The sequence below is a fragment of the Leucopleurus acutus genome, assembly GCF_964270905.1.
Source record: "Leucopleurus acutus genome assembly, chromosome: 2".
Classification (NCBI taxonomy): Eukaryota; Metazoa; Chordata; class Mammalia; order Artiodactyla; family Delphinidae; genus Leucopleurus; species Leucopleurus acutus.
Genome location: NC_139143.1, coordinates 105,466,151 through 105,489,684, shown reverse-complemented (window position 1 = coordinate 105,489,684; position 23,534 = coordinate 105,466,151). Strand labels below are relative to the sequence as shown.

At 37.1% G+C, this 23,534-nt stretch overlaps 1 protein-coding gene across 2 annotated transcripts in view; it reads left to right on the top strand.

Moving 5' to 3' along the window:
• The first annotated feature begins 405 nt into the window (after window positions 1-405).
• Window positions 406-23,534, top strand: part of AGL (amylo-alpha-1,6-glucosidase and 4-alpha-glucanotransferase) — a 79,046-nt gene continuing 55,917 nt past the window's right edge. For both annotated transcript variants that reach the window (XM_082833793.1, XM_082833792.1), the window contains exons 1-7: window positions 406-730; window positions 1,268-1,417; window positions 12,628-12,838; window positions 13,153-13,319; window positions 14,767-14,970; window positions 21,789-21,970; window positions 22,135-22,246. In XM_082833793.1, coding sequence (XP_082689919.1) covers window positions 1,336-1,417; window positions 12,628-12,838; window positions 13,153-13,319; window positions 14,767-14,970; window positions 21,789-21,970; window positions 22,135-22,246 — 958 coding nt within the window. In that variant the 5' untranslated portion in view covers window positions 406-730; window positions 1,268-1,335. The remainder of the gene's footprint in view (window positions 731-1,267; window positions 1,418-12,627; window positions 12,839-13,152; window positions 13,320-14,766; window positions 14,971-21,788; window positions 21,971-22,134; window positions 22,247-23,534) is intronic.

The window sequence follows — 23,534 nt, the reverse complement described above, 5'->3', positions numbered from 1 at the left end:
GCCCCTCATTTTAGACACGGGGAAATCAAGGCTCAGGGAATTTAGGCCAAGAAAACTTAGGCCACGTAACAAAGTCAAAACGAAGACACAAAACATAATGTGGTAGAAATGGCACAGGAAGCCAGGTGGCTTGCCTCCCGCCATTCAGAGGGTCCACAAAACGACGCTGTGGTGCAACTCAACCTAGCTCGCGGCCCCCTACCGCGGCATTTTAATGTTCAACCACGCGCTCGCAGACTGTGAAAGGTGAGGCACGCACGCCCCAGCCGTCTCACCTTCCTCCGGGCGAGAAAAAAGGAAGCCCGCCGCCTGGTCCTCAGCCACCTCCTACACCCGGGCAGCCGGCGACCGGACTCTCGCGAGACTAGCGGTTGGGGCGAGCAGGTGCGGAGATTCCCGGAAGTGGGCGAAGGGACTTGTCAGCTCCCACCCCGGCTGTGTGCTCTCGAGGCCCAGTGGGGATCGAGGGTCTCCTCGGGGAGCGGCGCGAGGCGGAGTCACGGAGAAGCTTTCTGTCACTCACACAGCGGCCTCGGCCCTGCCTCGGCTGCCGCCGCCCCTCCCTTTGCCCTTCACGGCGCCCGGCCCTCCTCGTCGGCGGCTTCTTTCTGCGCCTGGGCAGCCTGCCTTTTCCCTTTAACTTTCCTTTGCGTCTCCTCCCCCGACTGTTTTAACAGCAGAGTCGCGGGCCCTGCAGTGTCCCAGAAGCGGCACGTATAACTTGCTCGGTGTAAGTGCTAGGAATGTCGCCGGCGTCCCGGGGAAATGCGTTCCTTCTATCTATAGCTCTGTATGTACGTTCTATGTCCACGGCAGCTATTCTAGGGACAGCAACTGCTTCCCTCTGTTCTCATCTCCCCATTGGTGGCTTCCGACCCGAATTTGGGAATGGGGAGATCTCCCACCTGTTATCTTTGAGCAGGCTAATCTCTTGTAAGCAGAAGTGCCATATGAAAGTCTTTGAAGCCGGTTGGCTTGGGACTGGGAATTTTACCCCATCCCCCCCACCGAGCTCCAGGCTTTCCAAAACGTATTGATTATGTAAAAATACTTCATTTTTTTAAACTGTAATTTTTGCTTCGGTCTTGTGCTCGAAGGGAGGAAACAACTATCAATTTGCTTTTTCTGATCTTATGTATAAGATTCATTCTTTCTCGTTTCTCTGCTAGGGTTAAAACACATTTTGAACATGTAAGTGTGGCTGTCAGCCTTAGAGAATCTAAGGTACAGTTATTTTCTTTATCTTGATTCCTTTTTTGTTTCCTAGGGGCACCTCATTCGATTTCGGAGTTCTTTTCATTCTTCTGAAATATTTCAAATCCGCTAGAAGCCAAAATGGGACACAGTAAACAGATTAGGATTTTACTTCTGAACGAAATGGAAAAGCTGGAAAAGACCCTCTTCAGACTTGAACAAGGTCAGTAGTAAGTCATTTGATTAGCTCTGTGTCTTTTACATTTTTAATTCATAGTCATGTTAAAATTTCTTTTAACTTTTAGACATCATTTCCAAGGACCTATCTAAACCTGATTTGTGCGAAGACGTTGCTGTGTTCTAAACAATATCACTAATGAAAGTGGATTTTAGTTGAAAATGTTTTATTTATATCTGTCATGTTAGAATGAGAATAAAATTGTTCACTTTACTTTGCATTCTAACTTCTACTTAAGACAGAAGTTGCATTTATAATCGGAAGATTGACCGTATTATTTCCATTAGCATTTACTATTAAAACTTGGGAAATTGCTTCATAAGTAATTTTACTTTGGGTATATCTGTAGTTTTGCTTTTTTATAGCTCTCGCTCTTTTCCTTTACCAGACATTTGAATTAGTAAACTAGATCACAGCAAAAAGTAAACTATTATTTATGTTTGTCAAAAGCCTCTCAACTATGGAGAAGGTAAAAAAGCTGAAAATATTTTTTTGCTGAAAAAGTGAAATAACTGATCAGATTGTGTTGAAATATATTTGAGCTGTGATTTAAAAGATCAAATTATATTTCTATAAGACTTATCAAATAGATGCTTTATTTTCTTAGACTTTATATTTTTCAGCATTAAAAAAAGCATTTCACACTCATTTATGTTAATATAACTTGTGAAGTAGTCAATAGAAGTTTAATGTATGAAAAATAAAATACAATCCCCTTTATTATTGTACCAAATGAATGTTGATAGTAGTAAACATTTGAAGAATTCTTTTTTCCCTGAATTTCTCAAGACCTAAATTTTTAAAAAAAATTTCGTCCATCAAATGTGTTTCCTCCATGCCAAATCTTTATCTTCTTCCAACTTCAGCATTTAAGATCACTGAGTGCTTAGGCTTTCCTGACTCTGCAGTTTTCTGGTTTTAATTTTTTTTCCTACACTCTTAAGTATTCCTGTCAACTTGGTGGTGTCTTTTGCTGAGCTCTCTTCTTCCACATTTTAATTGTGTATATCTGCAAGGAATCCTTTCTTTTTCTGTTCTCCTGCCCTCAAAGAAGTATACATTCTCATGGCCTCAGCTGTTGCCTCCATACTGATGACTCCTTTTGGAAGAAAGGCCTTGAGCTTTGCTTGCTTCTTGGAAGCAAGCGAGTGTAATGGCAAGAGTAGGGAACTAGAATTTTCCTGGCTCTGCTGCTAACAAATTGTTTGACTTTGGGCAAGCCACATTAATTCTAAACATTAATTTATTTGTGATATGAAGGTATTAATTTCTGCTTTTCTACTTTCCTGAGTTTTGAGGCTCAAAATGAATAATAAATGGCTTTAAAGCCCTAAATAGATATAAGGCATTGCTAGATCGCTATACCTGTCTATTCTCACCATCGATTCTTGGCTTCATCCTAGTATCATGCTATGGAAGAGACTTAGGATAGCTCCAGTCAGATTTGCTTAAATCTAACATGTCCAAAACCATCTCCTCAAAATTCTCAAATGTTCTTTATTTCTCAGCTTCCCTGTTTACTTTTCCATTTTCATAGTTTCCAAGGCTAGAAACTCTGTACTATTCTTTGATGATTTTTTCTCTTTAACTGAAGTCTCTTTTTAAGCCCTCTAATTTCTTTCCAGATGTCTCCTCTTGCCTGCCTGTCTCTTCCATATGCCTGAATATGGATGCTGAAATAATCTTCTTATGCCATCTCTTCTCTTTTTATTAATTGGTGTTTATAAGGTCAAATTTAAACACCTCTGCCTGGCTTCCAGGACATTCTATAATGTCTATAATCTGCCTTCCTTAGCCAAGATTTTATCTCATTGTTCCTCATTATTGGTGTCCTATATCTTTCTAGTTCCCTTGTTAATTCCCTCCCCAGTGGCTTTTCTCATGCCTGTTCTTACACCTCCACTCCTATCAGATTCCTGTATATCTATTAAATCCCTTTACTATCATTTTATGTGTTGCCTCCCTCTCAGCCTTCAGCTAAAATTCCACCTACTCCATGAAGCTTTTCCTTAATTTGTTATTATTTCCTTTCCTTGATTTCTGATTACTCAATGGGCATAGAACAGTTAAGTGCTTAAGAATGTAGCAGTGTCTAAAATCTTATAGTGTCCAACTGGAGTTTAAGATCTGTGAAGATAGAAATTATTACAAACCTAATGCAGTGTACAACAGGTAATAAATCCTTGCTGGTTGATTACTAAAGTGCCATTTAAAGCTAGCCAGGCTGTTTGAAGAGGGAACTCTGAAGGGTTTATAAAATAAGAATATGGTAACTCTGTAACTCTGGTTAAAGCCAGTAAATTCATCCAAATGATATAAATGAGAACATGTCGAATTTTTTTCGTGCAGTAATGATGTCATTGTATTATTTTAGAAGACAATTATACTGTGAAAGATGAAGAGAAGGGACATTGGAGACAAGAAATCATGGAGAAGGCTATTTTAAAAACATGTCTGGTTTAACTACATCAGGGTTGAAAAAAAAGGGACAGAGTATGAGACATTTTAAAATTCATAAGACTTGGTGACCAATTAGGTGTAAAGAAAAGCTCTGGCAATTTTTGGTTCTTTCACCAAGCCCTTCTTCATTTTGCCTTCCTTTTCACTTTTCCCTAAGAAATGATTCCTGTGCATTTTCAAGGCTAATATCTCTATAGACTCTTCTAATTTAACAAGTACAAGACTGCATAATTATCTTTTCTAGCCAAATGATAGCCTGGCCCTGTATTTCCTATCTCTTTTAGTGGCAAATAATGAATAAAATCATTATTCCCTAAACCTGGAATTCTTCCATTTTTTATATAGGTTAGTCAAATTACAATTTCTATTTTTTTAAAAGAAAATATTTATAAAGATTCCTTGATTAGGAGTCAGGTTTATATAGATTGAGTGGAGGGAATGGGGTAGAAAAACTTAGTTTACAGTAATAGTTTAATCACTCGTCTTGCCAGTTTAATTGCCTGCAAGAGGGAAATGGCTAATCTGAGTAAAGTATTCCTTGTGTATGAGGAATAAGATAAACACACCATGTGCTGCTGTGCTAAGCTAATTTTAGCAAACCGAGCAATTAATTATGGAAGCTGATACACTCTAGGTATTCTGATGTTTCATTTACTGTATATAAAAATTTTAGTTTCAGGGATATGGATTAGAGGTCTACAAAGTGGCTATATATATATATATATATATATATATATATATATATATATATACCCTTGGGGGTATACACTGACCTGTCTATTGGAATATAGAGAGAATAGGATTTATTTCTCTTTCTTTTCTCTCTTTCTTTCTTTCTGTCTACGTATCTACCTGTCTATTTTTGATTTTTAAAGTCAACTAAGGGGAATTTCCTGGTGGTCCAGGGGTTAGGACTCTGTGTTCTCACTGCCAAGGGCCTGGGTTCGATCCCTGGTCGAGGAACTAACAGCCCACAAGCTGCACAACACTACCAAAAAAAAAATTCTATTTTAATTAAAGTAATTAAATTTTGCTAATATATGAATTGATATTGATGCTCTCAGTTTGTACGTCAGATGCGTTAATAATAAAAAAGATATATTCTGAGGAAAGAGTGGTGGTTATAGGTCTAGAAGAGGTTGACAGTCATACTGCCACTGGTTTGCTTGCATTATGTTGCCATGAATTACACTTTTACCTAAAACAGGTTAAGTAGATATACAAGCTATATTATCTTAAATAATAGCATCTTTACAATACTTTGTAATGAGAGGTAGTGTAACCGTACATGCCTCTTTTACCTCAAGAGGTTGTCAAACTTAAAGATGAGTTAGAAAGTGTTTGAAATTTGCTGTTTTAGTTTTGTCCTTTTCAGAAATGACACACAGCTTTTTCTATAGTATACTTAGAAAATATTATCAGAAAAAATAAACACAATCTAACTCTGAGGTAAACATGAGTGTGAAAGTAAACTGCTTTTGTTGGGAATTGATGCTGTAGAGCAGAGTTCAACACATTTTTTTCCTGTAAAGGTTCAGATAGCAAGTATTTTCAGCTTTGCAGGCCATATGCTTTCTGTTGCAGCTACTCAGCTCTGCCATTGTACTATGAAAGCAGCCATAGACAATACATAAATAAATGGTGTGACTGTTCCAATAAAACTTTATTTACAGAAAGAGGGTATAGTTTGCCAACCCTTGCTTCAGGGAGAGCATTTTGAATATGTATTTTTAGTAACACTTTCATCATATGATTTTACCCATATAAATGAATATCTGCTCACTTTTAAAAGTTGATAACAAAGTTTTCTAATCTGTTTGAAATCTACCAAATAAAGAATTTCAGTTGGTTTTCAGATCATCTCTTCAATATATAAAATGGGACATCTCTTTAGCTTGTAAAAGCAATTGATGTATGTCAAGGAAAATATTTATATTTACTAGCACATTTCAACAAAAATATTTACATAACTGATGAATGGAATTGAAAAGTTAAGGTCATGGACTAGTAAACATACCTACCAAGAACTTTATCCATTGGGATTTGGGTATCTTTATGTCGTATTTTTTTCAAATCTGAGGTCATTAAATCAAGTATCAAAATAAATAGGACTTGGAATCTTTAAATTACTTTATCAGACAATATTAAACCAAGACTTTTAAAATTAATGAAATTTATTTAATCACATTACTTTCATGACAGATATTACCAATATTAACTTTCAGTGAGAGCCAAAAGATTTGTTCCATTAATTAGTAAATAAAATTAATTATTTAAAATATTGTTTATTTTATTTACATCTTATTCTTATTTTTGTGTTTTATAAATTACATGATCTATTAAATTATCATACACGTATATTATATAAATAAATATTCAAATTTGGAGACTACTTGTCATTTTTTTTCTGAAGGTAGACCACTGATCCAAATACTGTTTTAGAGGTTTTGGATGAGTTTCAACCTTTGTTCTACAAGTTCTCTGAATCCTTGTGTAATTATAAAAACAATATTTGTATAAGCTGAACAAGGGACAGGTTATTTAGTTGTGCTCAGATGGCTAATCTCTGATATTTGTACTGTTCAAAATGACACCATTACTTCTGTAATAAATTTCATCATATAAATATGGTTCTCACAGTTCTCACAGTCACTTAAGTATTAAAACGTCACATTTTAATTCTTTGGGCAATTACTTCTCAATCTATCTCTTCATAATTATAGCTCTAATATAAAAATGTTTCCCAATTTTATACCTTTTTATAATTTATAAAAAAAAAAAAGTCTTTAATTTATGCTTTTTGTTTCAAAACAAAATTGGGTTTATACTATCTAAACAATTTTGATACCTGCTTACAGTGTCATGGTATGTGAATTCCACCTCCCTGCTTACTGCCACATTTCAGTCATACTTTTTTCCAGAAAGGATTTGAAAGGATCTATATAGATGCATAAAATAGAAGAAAACAGTAAAAGTAATCATGTTATTAAATATCCCTTGACAATATGATTTATAGTGGCTTTATACTATTCCTGCTTACAGAATACCATAATTTGTACCATAATTTAATCATTTCCAATCATTAGATATTTAGTTTGTTGTGAGTTTATTTAATTGTAATAAACTGTGATGAACATCCTTATATATAATCTATATTTATATCACTGGTTAATTCCTCAGAAAATAAATGTCTTTATGAAATTATTGAGCCAAAAATCTAAACTTTATTAATATTCTTACTATGTTTATGCCAAATTGCTTTATAGAAAAATTTGTGCATGTAGCTACTTGGAAAAGAAATTATTAGTTTCACTGTATAGTAAAAGTAAGAAGTAAAAATGAGTCCCTCAATTTTTGCAAAGTTACTTAATAACTACATTTGAATAATTTGTTTCTTGCTTGCTAAATCCATTTACTGTGAATAAATTTATATCCATATTTTGGTCCAATCCAGGAATATGGTTAGCAGAACTTATCACTAAATTATAATTTTTTCCAGGAATGCCTAGAACTTCCATTCCCTCATGTTATATGTATTGCAGTATATAAAACAGCATTCATATTTCTCTAGGCAAATACAGAAGTATTTAATTGGATTAGCATAAATTGGAAGAGTCCAGCATTCTCTTAATGTCTTATACTGATATCTTTTCTTCACAAAGAATATCTTACCCAATGTTTAATATTGTGGTGTAGAATTTACCACCTGTCAAACATCACTGTGAGAGATTTACTTCTATCAAAGAGCAAGTTTAGACATGACTGAAATATATCTATGTGTTCTCTATTTCAGGATTTGCCTTGAACCAAACTGACATTCTTTATATATAAATAAATAGCAGTTCACACTCATATTTCTGATTCATATCACCACAGCAGGGTTCATTGTAGCTGTCTCCCTTGCTTATTGGTAACATCTTTCTCTGACAGTGAAAAACCTGGCTCTTATCACCTTTGTTTTTGAAAGATATTTTCAACAGGTATAGAATTCTAGGCTGACAGTTTTAATCTTTCAGTACTTTTAAAGATGTTGCTCCACAACCTAAGTGTCCATCAACAGATGAATGGATAAAGAAGATGTGGCACATATATACAATGGAATATTACTCAGCCATAAAAAGAAACAAAATTGAGTTATTTATAGTGAGGTGGATGGACCTAGAATCTGTCATACAGAGTGAAGTAAGTCAGAAAGAGAAAAACAAATACCGTATGCTAACACATATATATGGAATCTAAAAAAAAAAAAAGGTCATGAAGAACCTAGCAGCAAGATGGGAATAAAGACGCAGACCTACTAGAGAATGGAATTGAGGATATGGGGAGGGGGAAGGGTAAGCTGGGACAAAGTGAGAGAGTGGCATGGACATATATACACTACCAAATGTAAAATAGATAGCTAGTGGGAAGCAGCCGCATAGCACTGTGCTTTGTGACCACTTAGAGGGGTGGGATAGGGAGGGTGAGAGGGAGGGAGATGCAAGAGGGAAGAGATATGGGGATATGTGTATATGTATAACTGATCACTTTGTTATAAAGCAGAAACTAACACACCATTGTAAAGCAATTATACTCCAATAAAGATGTTAAAAAAAAAGATGTTGCTCCACTGTCTTCTTGCTTGCATTGTTTCCCATGAGAAATCTGCTGTCATCCTTATCCTTGTTCCTCTGTACATACTTGTGTCTTTTTTCCTCTGTGGCTGCTTATAAGATATTCTCATTTTCACTGGTTTTGAGCAATTTGATTTTGATGTTCTTTGGTGTAATTTTCTTCATATTTCTTGTGTGGGGGATTTGTTGAACTTCTTGGATCTGTAAGTTTGTTGTTTTCACCAAATTTGAGAATTTTTTACCCATTATTTCTTCAAATAATTTACGTCTCCCTTCTTCTCTCCTTTGAGGACTCTTTATGTTAAGCCACTTGAATTGTCTGATGCTCTTTCAAATATTTAGATTCTTTTTCTCTCCATTTCTTTTTGCATAGTTTCTATTCCTGTGTCTTGAAATTCGCTTATCTTTTTTTCTGCCACGTCTCACCATCCATTAAATCCATTGTCTGTATTTGTCATCTCAGACATTGTAGTTTTAATCTCTAAAAGTTTGATTTGGATCTTTTTCTTTTGTTTCAATATTTTCCATGTCTTGACCTAAATTTTTGAACATATGGAATGCAGTTATGATAACTGAAATCCTACCTTGTTTACTAGTTGAACATCTGTGTCACTCCTGGGTCCGTTTTCATGGATTGATTATTCTCCTTGTTATGGGTTTTGTTTTCCTCTCTCTTCATATGTCTCATAATCTTTGTTTGGATGCCAGACATTATTAATTTTACCTTGTTGGGTGCTGACTATTTTTGGATTCTTATAAATGTTCTTGGTCTTTGCTCTGGAATGAAGTTACTTGGAAATATTATAGTCTTTTGAGTTTTACTTTTATGATTTGTTAAGCCAGTCTAGAACTATGCCCTTTCTGAGGCTCATTATTCTCCACTACTGAAGCAAGATCCTTCTGAACTTTCTACCCAGTGCCTCATGAATTATGAGTTCTCCCAGTCTAGCTGGTGAGAACAAGCACTGTTCCTGGTCTCAGGCATTTTTCTCAGAGACGTGCACTGATCAGTACTCTTCTGAATACTCAAGGGAGACCTTTGGCAGATCTCTGGAGTTCTCTGTGCAGCTTTCTCCTCCTTATCCACAACTCTCATCTGAAAACTCTAGCTGCCTTCATCTCCACAGATTCTTAGTTCCGTCTCCTCAACACAGGAAGTCAGTTGAGGTCTGCCTGGGTTCCTTCTCCCTGTGCCCCAACCTGGAAACTCTTTCAAGTTAGTAAGTAGGCAGGGGCAATTGTAGGGCTCATCTTGTTTACTTTCCATCTCTCAGGGATCACTGACTTTTGTTGCCTGATCAGGGTCTTGAAAAATCATTGTTTCATATACTTTGTCTGGTTTTTCTGTTTTTGGTGGTGGTTTCTTTCTTTTAAGTTTCAGGGAGTGGGGTAAATCCAATCCCTGTTATTCCATCTTTGCCAGAAGCAGAAGTCTCAGTCCTTTAGGTCTCTGTTTCCTCTGTGCGGAATGCCCTATTCCAGATATCTGTGTGGTCAACTCCCTCACCTCCTCTTTCTGTTTAGCAGTTTTTTCTTGGATGCTGGACATTGTGAATGTTCTGTTTTTATCTCTGGATTTTGTTGTCTTGCTTTAAAGGAGTGATAAGTTTTTATTTTAGAAGTCATTTACATTATCTGTGGATCAGCTTAATCCTTTGAGGCTTGTGTTTAAGCTTTGATAGGATAGGTTTATAGTAATTTTTACTCTAGGGCTACTTTAACCCTATTACTTAATACATGACTCTCTTGAATACAACAGGTGTTCAGCAAGGTCTCTTAACTCTGGCTGCTTAAAAATTGTAATGTATCCCAGGCCTGAGTGAGCTCTGAGAATTGTGCAATTTACAGCTCCCACTAGTTGTTCTCTTCCCAGCCTTATGTAGTCAAACCCTACTCATGTACAGTTTAGTATTCAGGCAGACTCAAGATGACTCTAGGTAAATGCCTGGAGCTCAGTCTCTGCATAGCTCTCTTCTTGTCATACTCTGCCCTGAAAATTGCAGTCTCTTCACTCTCCGAAACTCTAATCTCTGTCTCCTCAACTCAGTGAGATTACTATTCCTGCTCCCAGTGTCACAGTCCAAAAAGGTCCCCTAGTCTGATAACTAGAAGGTTCATAGAAATCATTCTTCTCTCAGGCATCACAGTCCTCTCTACCTGTTTTTGATAACAGTTGTTAATGTAGTTCTTTTAGTTTTTCATCAGAGGGCAAGTCCAGTACCAGTTACTCCATTATGATTAGAAGCAGACATCTTCAGAAGGATATTTTTAACACACAAGATACGTCATGTCACTCCTGCTTAAAAATGTTCACTGGCTCATTTCAGTCAGGGAAGAAGCCAAAATACTTACAATGACCTTTAAGACTGCATGATCTGGCTCCCCTGTTACCTTTCTTTCCTTATATCCTACTATTACTCCCACAGCTTATTCCAGTGTAGCCATGCTGACCTTCTTGTTATTTCTGGAACCACCAGGCATGCTTCCATCCTAGGTCCTTTGTGCTCTCTGTCTCCTGTGCTTGGTCAGCACTTTCTCTCCATGGCCAGGGTGAGCCATAAGGCTAACTCTCTCACTTCTCTCACGCCCTTCAACTTCTCAATAACCATCCTATTTAAAGTTGCTACTGTCTCCTCACCATCACTCCTTTCCCTCCTTTTTCTTAAACTGCTCTGATTTTTGTCCCTTAGCATTTATCCCTTTCTGCCATACTACTTTTTCTTATTTATTTGTCATGTCCATTGTTTAATGGCTGCCTTCCCCCATTAGAACTCAAGCTTCACAAGGGCAGAGATCATTGTCTTTTTTGTCCCTTATTACATCATATGTGCTCAGTACGTCATTTTTTATTACTTTGCTGGATGTTTAATAAGTATCAAAAGTATAAATATTACTATACTTCTTTCTTCTCAAAAAGTTCCTTAAGCTTAAAGATTATAAGCAGCAGAACTAAATTTCCCTGCCTTCATCAGTTATTATTACCCATCATTAATTAAAATGTTACACCCATGTTTAAAATATATATGCCTGAATTTCTAATAGACTTTACTATAGTCAGAATTTTCACATCCTAACAATTATAATCAAGGTTTAAAGTCGGCCTTGAACCAATAAAAATTTTTCTTTCATAATAAAGTTATAACTGTAATGTGTTAACTTTTTTCCTCTTAGGGCAAAATACTTGTAATGCAGTACAGAAATCTCAGATATATTTTAAAAGAAATAGCCTAACTAAGGCAAAAGTGAGAATGTTTTGGCTTTCAGAATTTCAAGAAGGGCTTAAGTAACTAAACCATGAACAGTAGGTTCAGAGGCAGTAGCATGCTGGAGTTGCTGGCGTTGTCTCACAAGAGCTGATCATGCATATCTCTTCCCAGTTCCATGTTCAGTGATGCCATGTTGGTAGCTTGAGATGGACCATGGTGAGACTTGTTTCCTCCAGAAGTCAGCAAACACTGCAAATCAGGGTTCCTCACCACTCCTACCCCTGTCCCACTCAGCTCCACACAGCCACTTGTTAACCCTCTATTACCACATCTCTGGAGTTGAGCAGACATGAGGGACAACTGGAATCAGGGGCTCAAATGCCTCTAGAACTGTTAGAAATCTGAATTCTGCCTCTCTAGAGGTTGACTTCTCTCAGGGAAGACTGGCTTGCTCTATCTGGTAAGATAGTGTTCCACGATACCTCCCAACTTTTACGTACTATCACAGACTCTGATACCACAGAGAAACTCACTTTCTCTGCTGCAGTTTGAAAAATACCAGTGAAAGTCTCTAGGTAGATGCCCACCTCTGAGCAGTTCAGGAAGTGGAACGGAGGTAATCGTGGGAAATGGAATCATGTCATATCCCAAAGTAGCCATGCGACTAGGAATCAGTTTCCAGGAGAAGAAGAGAGGGACAGTACAGAGCAGACAGTTCTATGGTGTATACTGTATGTTAAAATACAAAATTAAGCTAAATTGAAATGCAAAGTGGTTCCAGAACAGCATTAAATATTTGAAGTTCTTTTAAACATAGTTGAGAAATCATCGTTGTATAATACTTTAAATAAAACATCTTTTTAATGTGGTAACTTAAGTCCTGCAATGAGTTTATTAAAATGTGCTTTTTGTTTAGGGTTTGAACTACAGTTCCGATTAGGCCCAACTTTACAGGGAAAAGCAGTTACTGTGTACACAAATTACCCATTTCCTGGAGAAGCATTTAATCGAGAAAAATTCCATTCCCTGGAATGGGAAAATCCAACAGAAAGAGAAGATGATTCTGATAAGTACTGTAAACTTAATCTTCAACAAGCTGGATCATTTCAGTATTATTTCCTTCAAGGGTAAGTCAGGCGTCCTGTATGTGAAAAAAAGAAGTTAATTTATTCTGTAACTTGAAGTTATCTAACTTGTAAAAAGTTACCATATGAACCATGGCAGTGCAATTTTTACAGGGCTTTCCTGAGATGCAAATAGAATATGATCCTTCAGTTTCTAGGAAGTAATTGTAAGCTTTTATTGCAACTTTTTAAATGATTTTATGTGCCTAGAAATATATTTTTAAATGGGACAATTTACTTTCCAATTAGAGAGTCAGACTATTAGATGAGAATTATTTTTCCTATCATTAATTGAGAAGTTTTTGTTTTTTCCTTAGAAATGAGAAAAGTGGTGGAGGTTACATAGTTGTGGACCCTATTTTACGTGTTGGTGCTGATAATCATGTGTTACCCTTGGACTGTGTTACTCTCCAGACATTTTTATCCAAGTGTATGGGACCCTTTGATGAATGGGAAAGCAGACTTAGGGTTGCAAAAGAATCAGGTAATGTCAGCTTTCTTTCTTTTCTTCTTCTTTAAAATAAATGTAATTATCTTCTGTGATATAGATTTCAAAGGCTTTAATTCTTTTAATTTCATTCCTTAGTACATTTAGTAACATAAATAGAACTGTATGAAATTGTTGTTACTTGACCATTTTTAGCCTACAAAAATGGCAAATTTTATGGTTCAACTGAATAAATTAAGGAACTCTATGACAAAATAAGATTATTATTGTTTCTAAGACTTTACTTTGACATATAAAAATTAGTAAGCTACCAGAATGTGTTGGAATATATATTATCATGGACTTCCCTGGTGGCGCAGTGGTTAAGAATCCGCCTGCTAATGCAGGGGACATGGGTTTGAGCCCTGGTCCAGGAAGATGCCACATGCTGTGCAGCAACTAAGCCCGTGTGCCACAACTACAGAAGCCTGCGCTCCTAGAGCCTGTGCTCCTCAACAAGAGAAGCCACCGCAATGAGAATCCCTCGCACTGCAATGAAGAGTAGCCCCCGCTCGCCACAACTAGGGAAAGCCCTCGCACAGCAATGAAGACCCAACGCAGCCAAAAATAAATAAATAAAATATATTATCATTATATATAATTTTAATTCAACAAGCCTTGATTAATGGTATTCCATGTGGAAGTCATGTGCTGCCATACATACCAAGAGTAAAATGAAACTTAAGGTGTATTTTACTCTTAAGTAAAGGGTAATGTTAATTTTCTACTTTCGACTTGAACATAGAGTGAAGAAAGAAGTGAGAAGTTCACTGACATAACTAAAACAGAATACAAGTACTATGGAACATTAAAACTAGGAGAAAGGGCTTTCCTGGTGGCGCAGTGGTTGAGAGTCCGCCTGCCAATGCAGGGAACATGGATTCTTGCCCTGGTCCGGGAGGATCCCACGTGCCACGGAGCGGCTGGGCCTGTGAGCCATGGCCGCTGAGCCTGCACATCCGGAGCCTGTGCTCCGCAACGGGATGAGGCCACAACAGTGAGGCCAGCATACCGCAAAAAAAAAAAAAAAAAAAAACCCAAAAAACTAGGAGAAAGATGTACTGATATACTTGCATAGGATATATTTTCTACATATAAATATATCAATTCAAGAAATATAAATTGAACCCCTAATAGTAATTAGGCATTGTGTGTGATTTTTTTCAAATACATCATCTCATTATCCCTATCTTGCATATGAGGACACTGATAGTCCTGAAAGATTTAAGTAGACTTGCTTGAAGTCACTTGTGGTACAGCTAGGATTTAAACCCAAGTCTTTAACCCCTTCTCTGGTAGCACGGTTGCCTTGCCATTTAGAATTACTTATGGAAGTTTAACCTTACATTTTGCTTAGTTTTAGGTATAGTGGTCTTTGCTTTAGTTTTTGCATTTTGCTTTAGTTTTTCTTATAGTGGTCTTTGTTTCTTTTCTTGTGTTGCAGGCTACAACATGATTCATTTTACCCCACTGCAGACTCTTGGACTATCTAGGTCATGCTATTCCCTTGCTGATCAGTTAGAATTAAATCCTGATTTTTCAAGACCTAATAAAAAGTACACCTGGACTGATGTTGGACAGCTAGTGGAAAAATTGAAAAAGGAGTGGAATATTCTTTGTATTACTGATGTTGTCTACAATCATACTGGTATGAGCTTCATTAACTACTTCTATTAATTTTAATGAGAATATTATATTCTAATTATTTCATTCCTTACTGTTTTATATAACATAAATTTTGAAAACACAAGGGATGATTAGGTGTCCTTCAATTTAAAAATCGCTTTATACAATACCACTTTTTTTCTTTCGAAGAAAACAGTGTTAGTTGAAGATATAATCAATATGTAAGTATTTTATATGTGATGATTATAAAAACAGGAGTGTGATCATAGAAAAGACCACATATTTCAATTTACAGTATTAATACTTTACAGACCAACTAATGAATCTATATAGCCATAGCTCTGGTACTATAGCATATATTTGAAAAAACTGAATGGTGTTATTTGAAGAGAAAATTATTGGTAAATTCTTAGAATTTAAATTTGAAAATTATATCTTTTACATGTTAAAAGATATTATTAAAGTTAACCTGTTTGGGCTCCCAGGATTTCTTACCAGTATACAATTCTATAAAAATGTATCAGAGGTTTCCAGATGCTGATCCTCAGGAAATGACTACTTCTATCAGCTGTCAGAGTAACTGGGTCTGGAGAAGCCTCTGGCCCTGATCAGCTTTCAGTTTAACCCAGTGTACCTTGCAGATGCTCTTTTCTGTTTGCCATGATGTAGAAAAGTCAGGAAACCACTGACTTACATATGTAAACAACAGGAATTCCGGGTGGTACAAAACATTTAACAACAACAACAAAAATCTCTGGTGTGTGTGTCATAAAATTGTTTTCCAAGTAACCATAGGAACTATGAAGATGTTCAAAAGCTCAAAGATTTGGTTCATCAATATAGATAATAATCTCTAATGATAATAATAAACAATCAAAATTAGGCAAAGAAATAGGAACATTCTAAAATTTGTTGTTTCTGCATGCACCTGGAAACTAAGCATCAGGGTCCACAGTGAAAACTGCCTAATGTCTAAGAATTCAGTATTCTTCGCTTGAAAATTTGATGTTATTGATAACTACTTTGACATCTTTAATACTATTCACATCAAATTTATCAAACCACATAATGGCAGCATATGAATTATGATATGGCTTAGGCAGCTGTAACAAAAAGACAAAAATATAGTGACTTAAGATTTAAATTATACTTATTTCTTATAAAAGATTAAGTAGGCATTCCAAGACTGGTGTGGTAGCCAACCCATGATAGGGAACGAAGTTCTTTCTCTAATGCTGCTCTGCTGTCTCCAGCACTTTGCTTCCATCTCGTAATCAAATATGGCCCCTCCAATTCCTTATATCACCTCCAACCGGTGGCAATGAGGAAAGGGAAGTAATGTCTTTTAAGGGCATGATCTGGTGTATATATCCCTTCTGCTCACATTGCACCAGATAGGATTTTGTCTCTAGCTATAACGGAGCTTGCAGTGTAGTATTTTGTTTGTCAGCCATGTCTGTCGCTGAACCTTGAGAGTTCTGTTACTAAAGGAAAAAAGGGAGTATAAGGTTTGGAGTACAGTCACAGACTCTGTCAGAGACTGTATTTTCTAAAGCATTTGAGAGATTCTGTGTAATATAAAAGAAGTGAATGTTGCTTCCACCTTGCATGAAACGTGTTGAGTATCATAATGTCCTTTCTGTGATATAGGTTTTCATTAAAAAGTTACTATCCCGGGAAAGTCAACTTCCAGAATGGCACTGTTAAGGGTTTCACAGATCCTCTACCCTGAAAAACAGCTGTAACTGATGAAAATTATTTTTAAAAAACTAAAGTCTCCGAAAATTGTCCTAAGGGCATTCAGCATATGGAGAGACATTTATGCAAGAATATGTACTAAACCTCAGAAAGAATAGTGAGAGTCGGTGACATTTGAACCACAACCTGCTCCTCCCTCCCTACCCTTCCCCAGTCAGAGTGATGATAGGTCTGTTCCTAGCAGGTGCTGCCAAGGACACCAGGCTCCCTTTCTCCCTGGCTCCCAGTCTAGGGCTGTGGTTGCAAGAGGCAGGCTTCCAGCGTTTCTCATTCCCCCCTTTCAGCACTATGTTATGGAAACTATTCTAGGCAAGAGCAGATGAGAGGCCTGGGGCTCCCTTCCTCCGCCCAGCCCCCACAGAGAGAGAGAAAGTTCTGCTTCATGCATGGCAGGTCAAGAATACTGGACCCTTGCTCCAGCTTGCTTGTGGGGTCGGGGTTCCACACCTGGAGGGGAAAGCCAAGAAAACCAGAGGCTCCTACCCCTGCCACCACTGGTGGAGCAGTGACACAGGTGTTCTGCCCCCGGGAAGAGATGTGCAGTAAGAACAGAGTAAGAATGGAACTGACTTTATTTGGTACATAGCATGGGAAAGTTCAAGCCTGTGAGCACTGTTGAAAACAATGGAGACTTTGGTGGTAAACAATCCAAAGGAGGCTGGTATCTCCATGAGAGCAACATGCTAAACCATAGGCCAGCTACTGGTCTAACAGAGAGAACCAGGGAAAGAGACAGCTAACAAGAGCCTTCTTGGGGTCAGAACAAGCCTCAAAGACAGGCCTCAAAGACTACCCATGCCAAGGGACCCAAATTTAATTGGATCATATTGCAGTGCAATTTATGCTCCAGAATATTATCAACAATAATAGCACAGTCAGCCTGAGTAACAGCTCAGGAGAGAAATAGCTGAGTGTGATACCAACAGAAGCAGACAGCTTAACAGATTTCAGGGAAAAAGACACTTAAGAGAGCCCTGCCAAAAACCACCATCACCCCAGGCTGACTACCCATGGCCAAGGCTGCACCCTCTGAGTCGCAACATCAGAGTCTGCACACTGTGGGGGAAATAGACTTCCCTAAAATAGTCCAGACAAGTCACAAACCAGCAACCAAAAAGACCTGGAGGGGATGGGATCAGTATCCAGAATTGCTACAACATACTATCTAAATCACCAATACTCAACAAAAAATTGAGACATGTAAAGAAACAGCAAAGTGTGGCCCTTACGCAAGAAAAAAACAGGCAACAGAAATCACCTTTGAGAAGTCCTAGATGTCATACTTGAAATAGACTTTAAAGCAAGTATTATAAATGTATTTAAAGAATCGAAGGAAACCAAATTAAAGCAGTAAAAGAAGATATTATGATGATAGCCCATCAAAGAGGGAATATCATAAATAGAAATTTTTAAAAAGAGCCAAATGAGAATTCTGGAGTTGAAAAGTAAATAACCAAAATGAGAAATTTCACTAGAGCTGTTCAGCAACATGTTTGAGTGAACAGTGACTATGCAATCTAAAGAACAGAGAAAAAGGATAAAAATGAACAGAGTTTCAGGGAAATATGGGACATGGAAGCACCAGAAGGAGAGGAAAGAATGGAAAAAAATACTTGAAGAAATAATGGCTGAAAACCTCCCAACCTCCAACATTAATTTACACATCCTAAAACTCAGGGACCTCCAGATAACATAAACAAAAGAGAGCTACACTCAGACACATCATAGTAAAAATTTTGAAAGCCAAAGATTTAGGGAATCTCGAAAGTAATGTCTTGAAAGGCAGAGATTATCAGAGTCAATTAAAAAATAAATAAATAAAACAAGATCCAAATATATGCTGTCTGCATGCCACACACTTTAAATTCAAAGATACAGGTAGGTTGACAGCAAAAGGATGGAAAAAGATAAACCTGAACTGGTTAGTTTAGGAGTTCCCTCTCTGACTGCTGCAGAGATGGCTCAGCCTTGGGCATACACAAGGTCTTCCAGACTGCCAGAGGTGAATGGGATTTCTTTTTAAGGCTGGCTTCCTAGAAGTCACCCTAGGTCAGAGTGTACTTCGTTGTTCACTCGGTGTGCCTGCCTCTCCCAGAATGAAACTAACCCCAGACTGGGAGGTAAGGGGAGAGGGCATCTCCCATCTTGGCCACACCTGCCTGGAGTAGAGCACTGGGGTAGAGCTTCCATAACACGTGGTTGGTCGGGTGGGATAAGGGAGCAGGTTGTGGTTCAAGTGCCACAGACTCTTGCTATTCTTACTAAGAATTAGTAGGTTTTCTTGAATAAATGTTTCTCCATGTGCCAGATACCCTTAGGACAATTTCCAGAGTCTTTCTTTACTGTGCTACTCTGGAAGTCCATCTTTCATTTTTAATTTTGATATGTATTAAGACATAGTTTGGAGTTTAACTCCTCTTTCATATAGAATGAGAAAAAATACTTTTATTACCTAATGTTTAGAATTCTTTCATTTTACACTTGATTTTGTTTCATAAAATTGAGATAAGAAACAAAGTTTCAGGATTTTACCATGTAAAAAGTTGGGGTTGCCTTAGTATTTTAATAAACGAAAATCCAAATTGGATATAATTATCATGACATTTTTCTCTTATATAATCTTGAATTTCAATGACTATGGTGATAAATCTTGGGAAAACTATCTTGATTCAAATTTGGAGAATTATCAATTTAACTTTTATTACAACATCTCTGCTTCTTATTATTTTGTCTATTAAATAAATACTAAGTAAATCAGTGACTTACTAAATGATTTATCATATACGTGAAACTAAAAATAATAATGATTTTAAAACTCTGTAAGGATTGTAATGGTTCTCAGCTGAGTGAACAAGGCATGACCACATTCATCTCAGCCATAGAGCAAAAGGGTTAGACTGCAGATTCTGAAGAGACTTGTCCAGTTCTTTTTCTGGCTGTGTGACTTTTGCTGAGGTACCTATCTCAGGCTTTCAAATGAACATAATAGTATGTCCTATATCATTTGGAAGAGCATGAGGGTTAATAAATTAATGCACTTAACAGTTCCTGGCATATGGTAGGTATTGAAAAATTGTTACTACTTTCATGTACATTAACCACTCCTGAGCATGAACTTACAGGGCGTTAGTCCATTTTAAAGATGAAGCAAAATGTGTCTAGCTTTTATTTGTTTATTAATAAATTAAAACAAATTACCTCCAATGTTGTAAACACTTGAAATACCTTGCAAAACTCCTGATTCTGATTCTGAACTTACTGCTACAAATGGGTAATAAGATACAAGCTATACCCTTGTTATTGGAGTATATTTTTTTTAGCAGATTCTCAGCCTCACTTGTATCAGTTTTATTGAAACAATATATCTTATTAACCTTTCAAGATTAGCTATACAAAGAGGCTGCCTATGAGAGAACTGAGTTTTCTTCCATCAGGATTGTCTAAGCAAAATTAAAAACAAACAAACAAAAAACCCTTTCTAGAATGAAGGCTCCATGAGCACCTGAACCTTGCTCCCTTATTTTCTACAGAATATCTAGCTCCCAGAACAGTGCCTGGGATATATGACACTTTCAGTGTAGATATATGTGGACCTATGAATGGATTTTGAGTTAACAAGCTGTCCCCAGGCAGTGCTATCATCACATGCTTGGGTAGATGTGCCTGGGCCGCAGCTGGAGTCTGGGCCAGTTTGAGAGATGTACTGAGAAGAGTGGGTGTGAGGAAAGAGAAGGACTAAAATGTAGCAAACCTCCCTCCAGGGTTTAGGGGAGATGAGAAGGAAAAGAGAGGGCACAAAAGAGAGAAGCAAAAATTTAAGGCAACCAAGATAACGACACCTTTTGAAAATCAAGGAAGAGGTCTTTTGTAAATCACGGAAGGACTAATCAGTAATGACAAATGTAGAGTTGAAAGTGATGAAAATGAGAAAGTAACACTAAATTTCATGATTAGGAGGCTGGAGTAATCTCGGTGGAGCACTGGCTGTAGAAGCAGACTGTAGTGGGAGAAGGAATGAGAGTGTGGGGAGAAAGTGGAAGCAGTAGATACAGGTTGGGTTTTCAAGATGTTTGGTCTCGATACTAATAGACCCTGCAGAACTTAGAGAAATAACTGCATTTAGATAAGTTGTGTGTTTGTATTCTTAGCTTTGGGGAGATACAAGCATATTTAAAGATCTAGAGGAAGGAATCTCACCTCCATCTCCCACTCAAAAAAAAAAAAAAACCCACAGGAATACATGATATGTAGGAGAAAAAGATATAAATGACATTTTGCATTCTAAGGATAGGTAAGAGAGAGAACCTAGAGCTTAGGTGGGGTCGAAGGAGGGCCCTGTCACTCAGGAGACCAGAAGTAAAAAGGAGAAGCTCCTGGGGAAAGTAAATGTCAGGGGGCTCTTCTGCCCTAGAACCTAACAGCCAGACACTGAAAAGCCCAAACCAGAATTGAAGATTCAGGTAACTTTCTGCTTTAATGAGGCCAGAGAACTTGAAGTCAGGGCAAAAGCCCAGTCTGCCTTAAAGGAAAAGATGTCCTTTAGGTTTAGAAGGAGCATTCCAAAATAAGTTCACCCAAGGAGCATCAAAAGAGGCCAAGGGGGCTTCCCTGGTGGCACAGTGTTTGAGAGTCCACCTGCCGATGCAGGGGACATGGGTTCGTGCCCCGGTCTGGGAAGATCCTACATGCCGCAGAGCGGCTGGGCCCGTGAGCCATGGCCGCTCGGTCTGCGTGTCTGGAGCCTGTGCTGTGCAATGGGAGAGGCCACAACAGTGAGAGGCCCGCGTACCGCAAAAAAAAATTTAAAAAAAGAGGCCAAGGACAAGACCCTTCTTAACTCCCACTGCAATAGTAAACAATTTATACAATGGAAAACTCTTACAACAGGAAAGAAAAATATATGGTGAAATAGATGATAGGATACCACAACCAAAAAATTGTTTTCATACTACAATATCGTTATAAAATATTGATATCTAATATATAAGAAAATGAGTGATAGATGTTGATATTTTATTTTACCTTTAAACTTAACTTCAGTTTAATTACATGATATGCCTTTATGTTTCCTTTTTCTTTAAGCTACTAAAAGTAAATGGCTCCAGGAACATCCAGAAAGTGCATATAACCTTGTGAATTCCCCACACTTAAAACCTGCCTGGGTCTTAGACAGAGCACTTTGGCATTTATCCTGTGACGTTGCAGAAGGGAAATACAAAGAAAGAGGAGTAGCTGCTTTGATTGAAAATGATCATCAAATGAATGTCAGTATGTATAGAGGAATACCACACTAAAACAATAGCAGAATTTCTAAAGTGTAAAGTAAATGTGTGGTTGAAAATCATTTAGAACCTGTCTTTTAATATGCTAAATAATGTTTAGTAAAAAGATTTTAAATGTGTATATTTTAACTATTGATATTTTCCAGTGCATTCGAAAAATAATTTGGGAGGATATTTTCCCAAAGATCCATCTCTGGGAATTTTTCCAAGTGGATGTTGACAAAGCAGTTGAGCAATTTAGAGGACTTCTTACACAAGGTACAGGATATACACTAGAATGTTTCTATCGATTTTAAGAAATCTAGTATTGCTCTTGAAGCGATAACTCTTCTCTTGGTTAACACATTATTAAATCTGTTATTATTATATGATATTTGTATTGTTTTTGATGCTCTAAAACTATGATTCTGGAAGCTATCTTAGAGTTAGCAGAGATATCTAAAGGGCATGTCATAATACATACTTATTTCCCTCGGGGACTGTTTCTTACACTGATTCCTTAGCACAATGCTCAGAATACTGTAGAGCTCAATATGTATTTGTTAAATGCATGAATGGCAGGTAAGTAGAGCAGAGTATTTCAGCGGCCAAAGACTCAAAACAGTCTTTGAAACTGAGAGATGTATGTCCTCTGTTGGCTAACATAGGAATCTTAACTGAGGTAGAGGGGCTTCTAGCTGATGGCGCCTACCATTAAGGCTACCTAACCACTAGTGAGACTGACTCAGGTACTAGCCAGTAGCAAAGATAAAGAAACAGATCTCCCTGACAAAGTAGGATAGAAAAAAACATGCTGAAAGAGAAATTAGGGTTTTTTGGAGGCAAATTAGAAAAATTATAAAGAATGTATCTTCAATTAGTATAGGACAGCCTAACAGCAAGGATCTTTGATGGCTAGAAATCCTCTTCCTCATCCAGAAACTAGAGCTTGCGTAGGGCCCAGAAATACTGCCTTCAAAGTAGAAATCAGTATGACCTGAGGCCCAGGAAGCTTAGGGTCAGATTTACTCTCTCAACTTTCACAATTGTGTAACATCTTAATACATGAATTTTTTATATTAACTTTCCTTCATGTTTTATTTTACTGAAGATCTCCCCTTCCCTCTGATGTTTATAAGCTGTATTATTTATTTGCAATAATGTGCAAAAATATAATAAATGGAATGTGTGAGTTCCTCTCCCCCAAAACCTACTTACTAGAAGCAACTATCAATTAATAGTTTCTTGTGTTTCTTTTCAGACTCTTTTTGAAAGAAATTCCAATTTTATCTAATTATATATATATAAATTATATTCGTAAGTTTTATATTTATATCTATTTTATACACACACAAATAAAACTATAGCATATGGATTGTTTAACAACTTGTTATTTTAGTTGACAGCATGATCTTATTACAGCTAATTATTTCTTTTACCTCTAGATAGAATACACTGTTTTAAAGTACTTGAATTTCTTTAGCCTTTTAGATAGACTATTTGCAGTTCATTTCTCATTCATTCAATACGTATTTATTGAATCAACTGTTATGTGAAAGGCACTCTT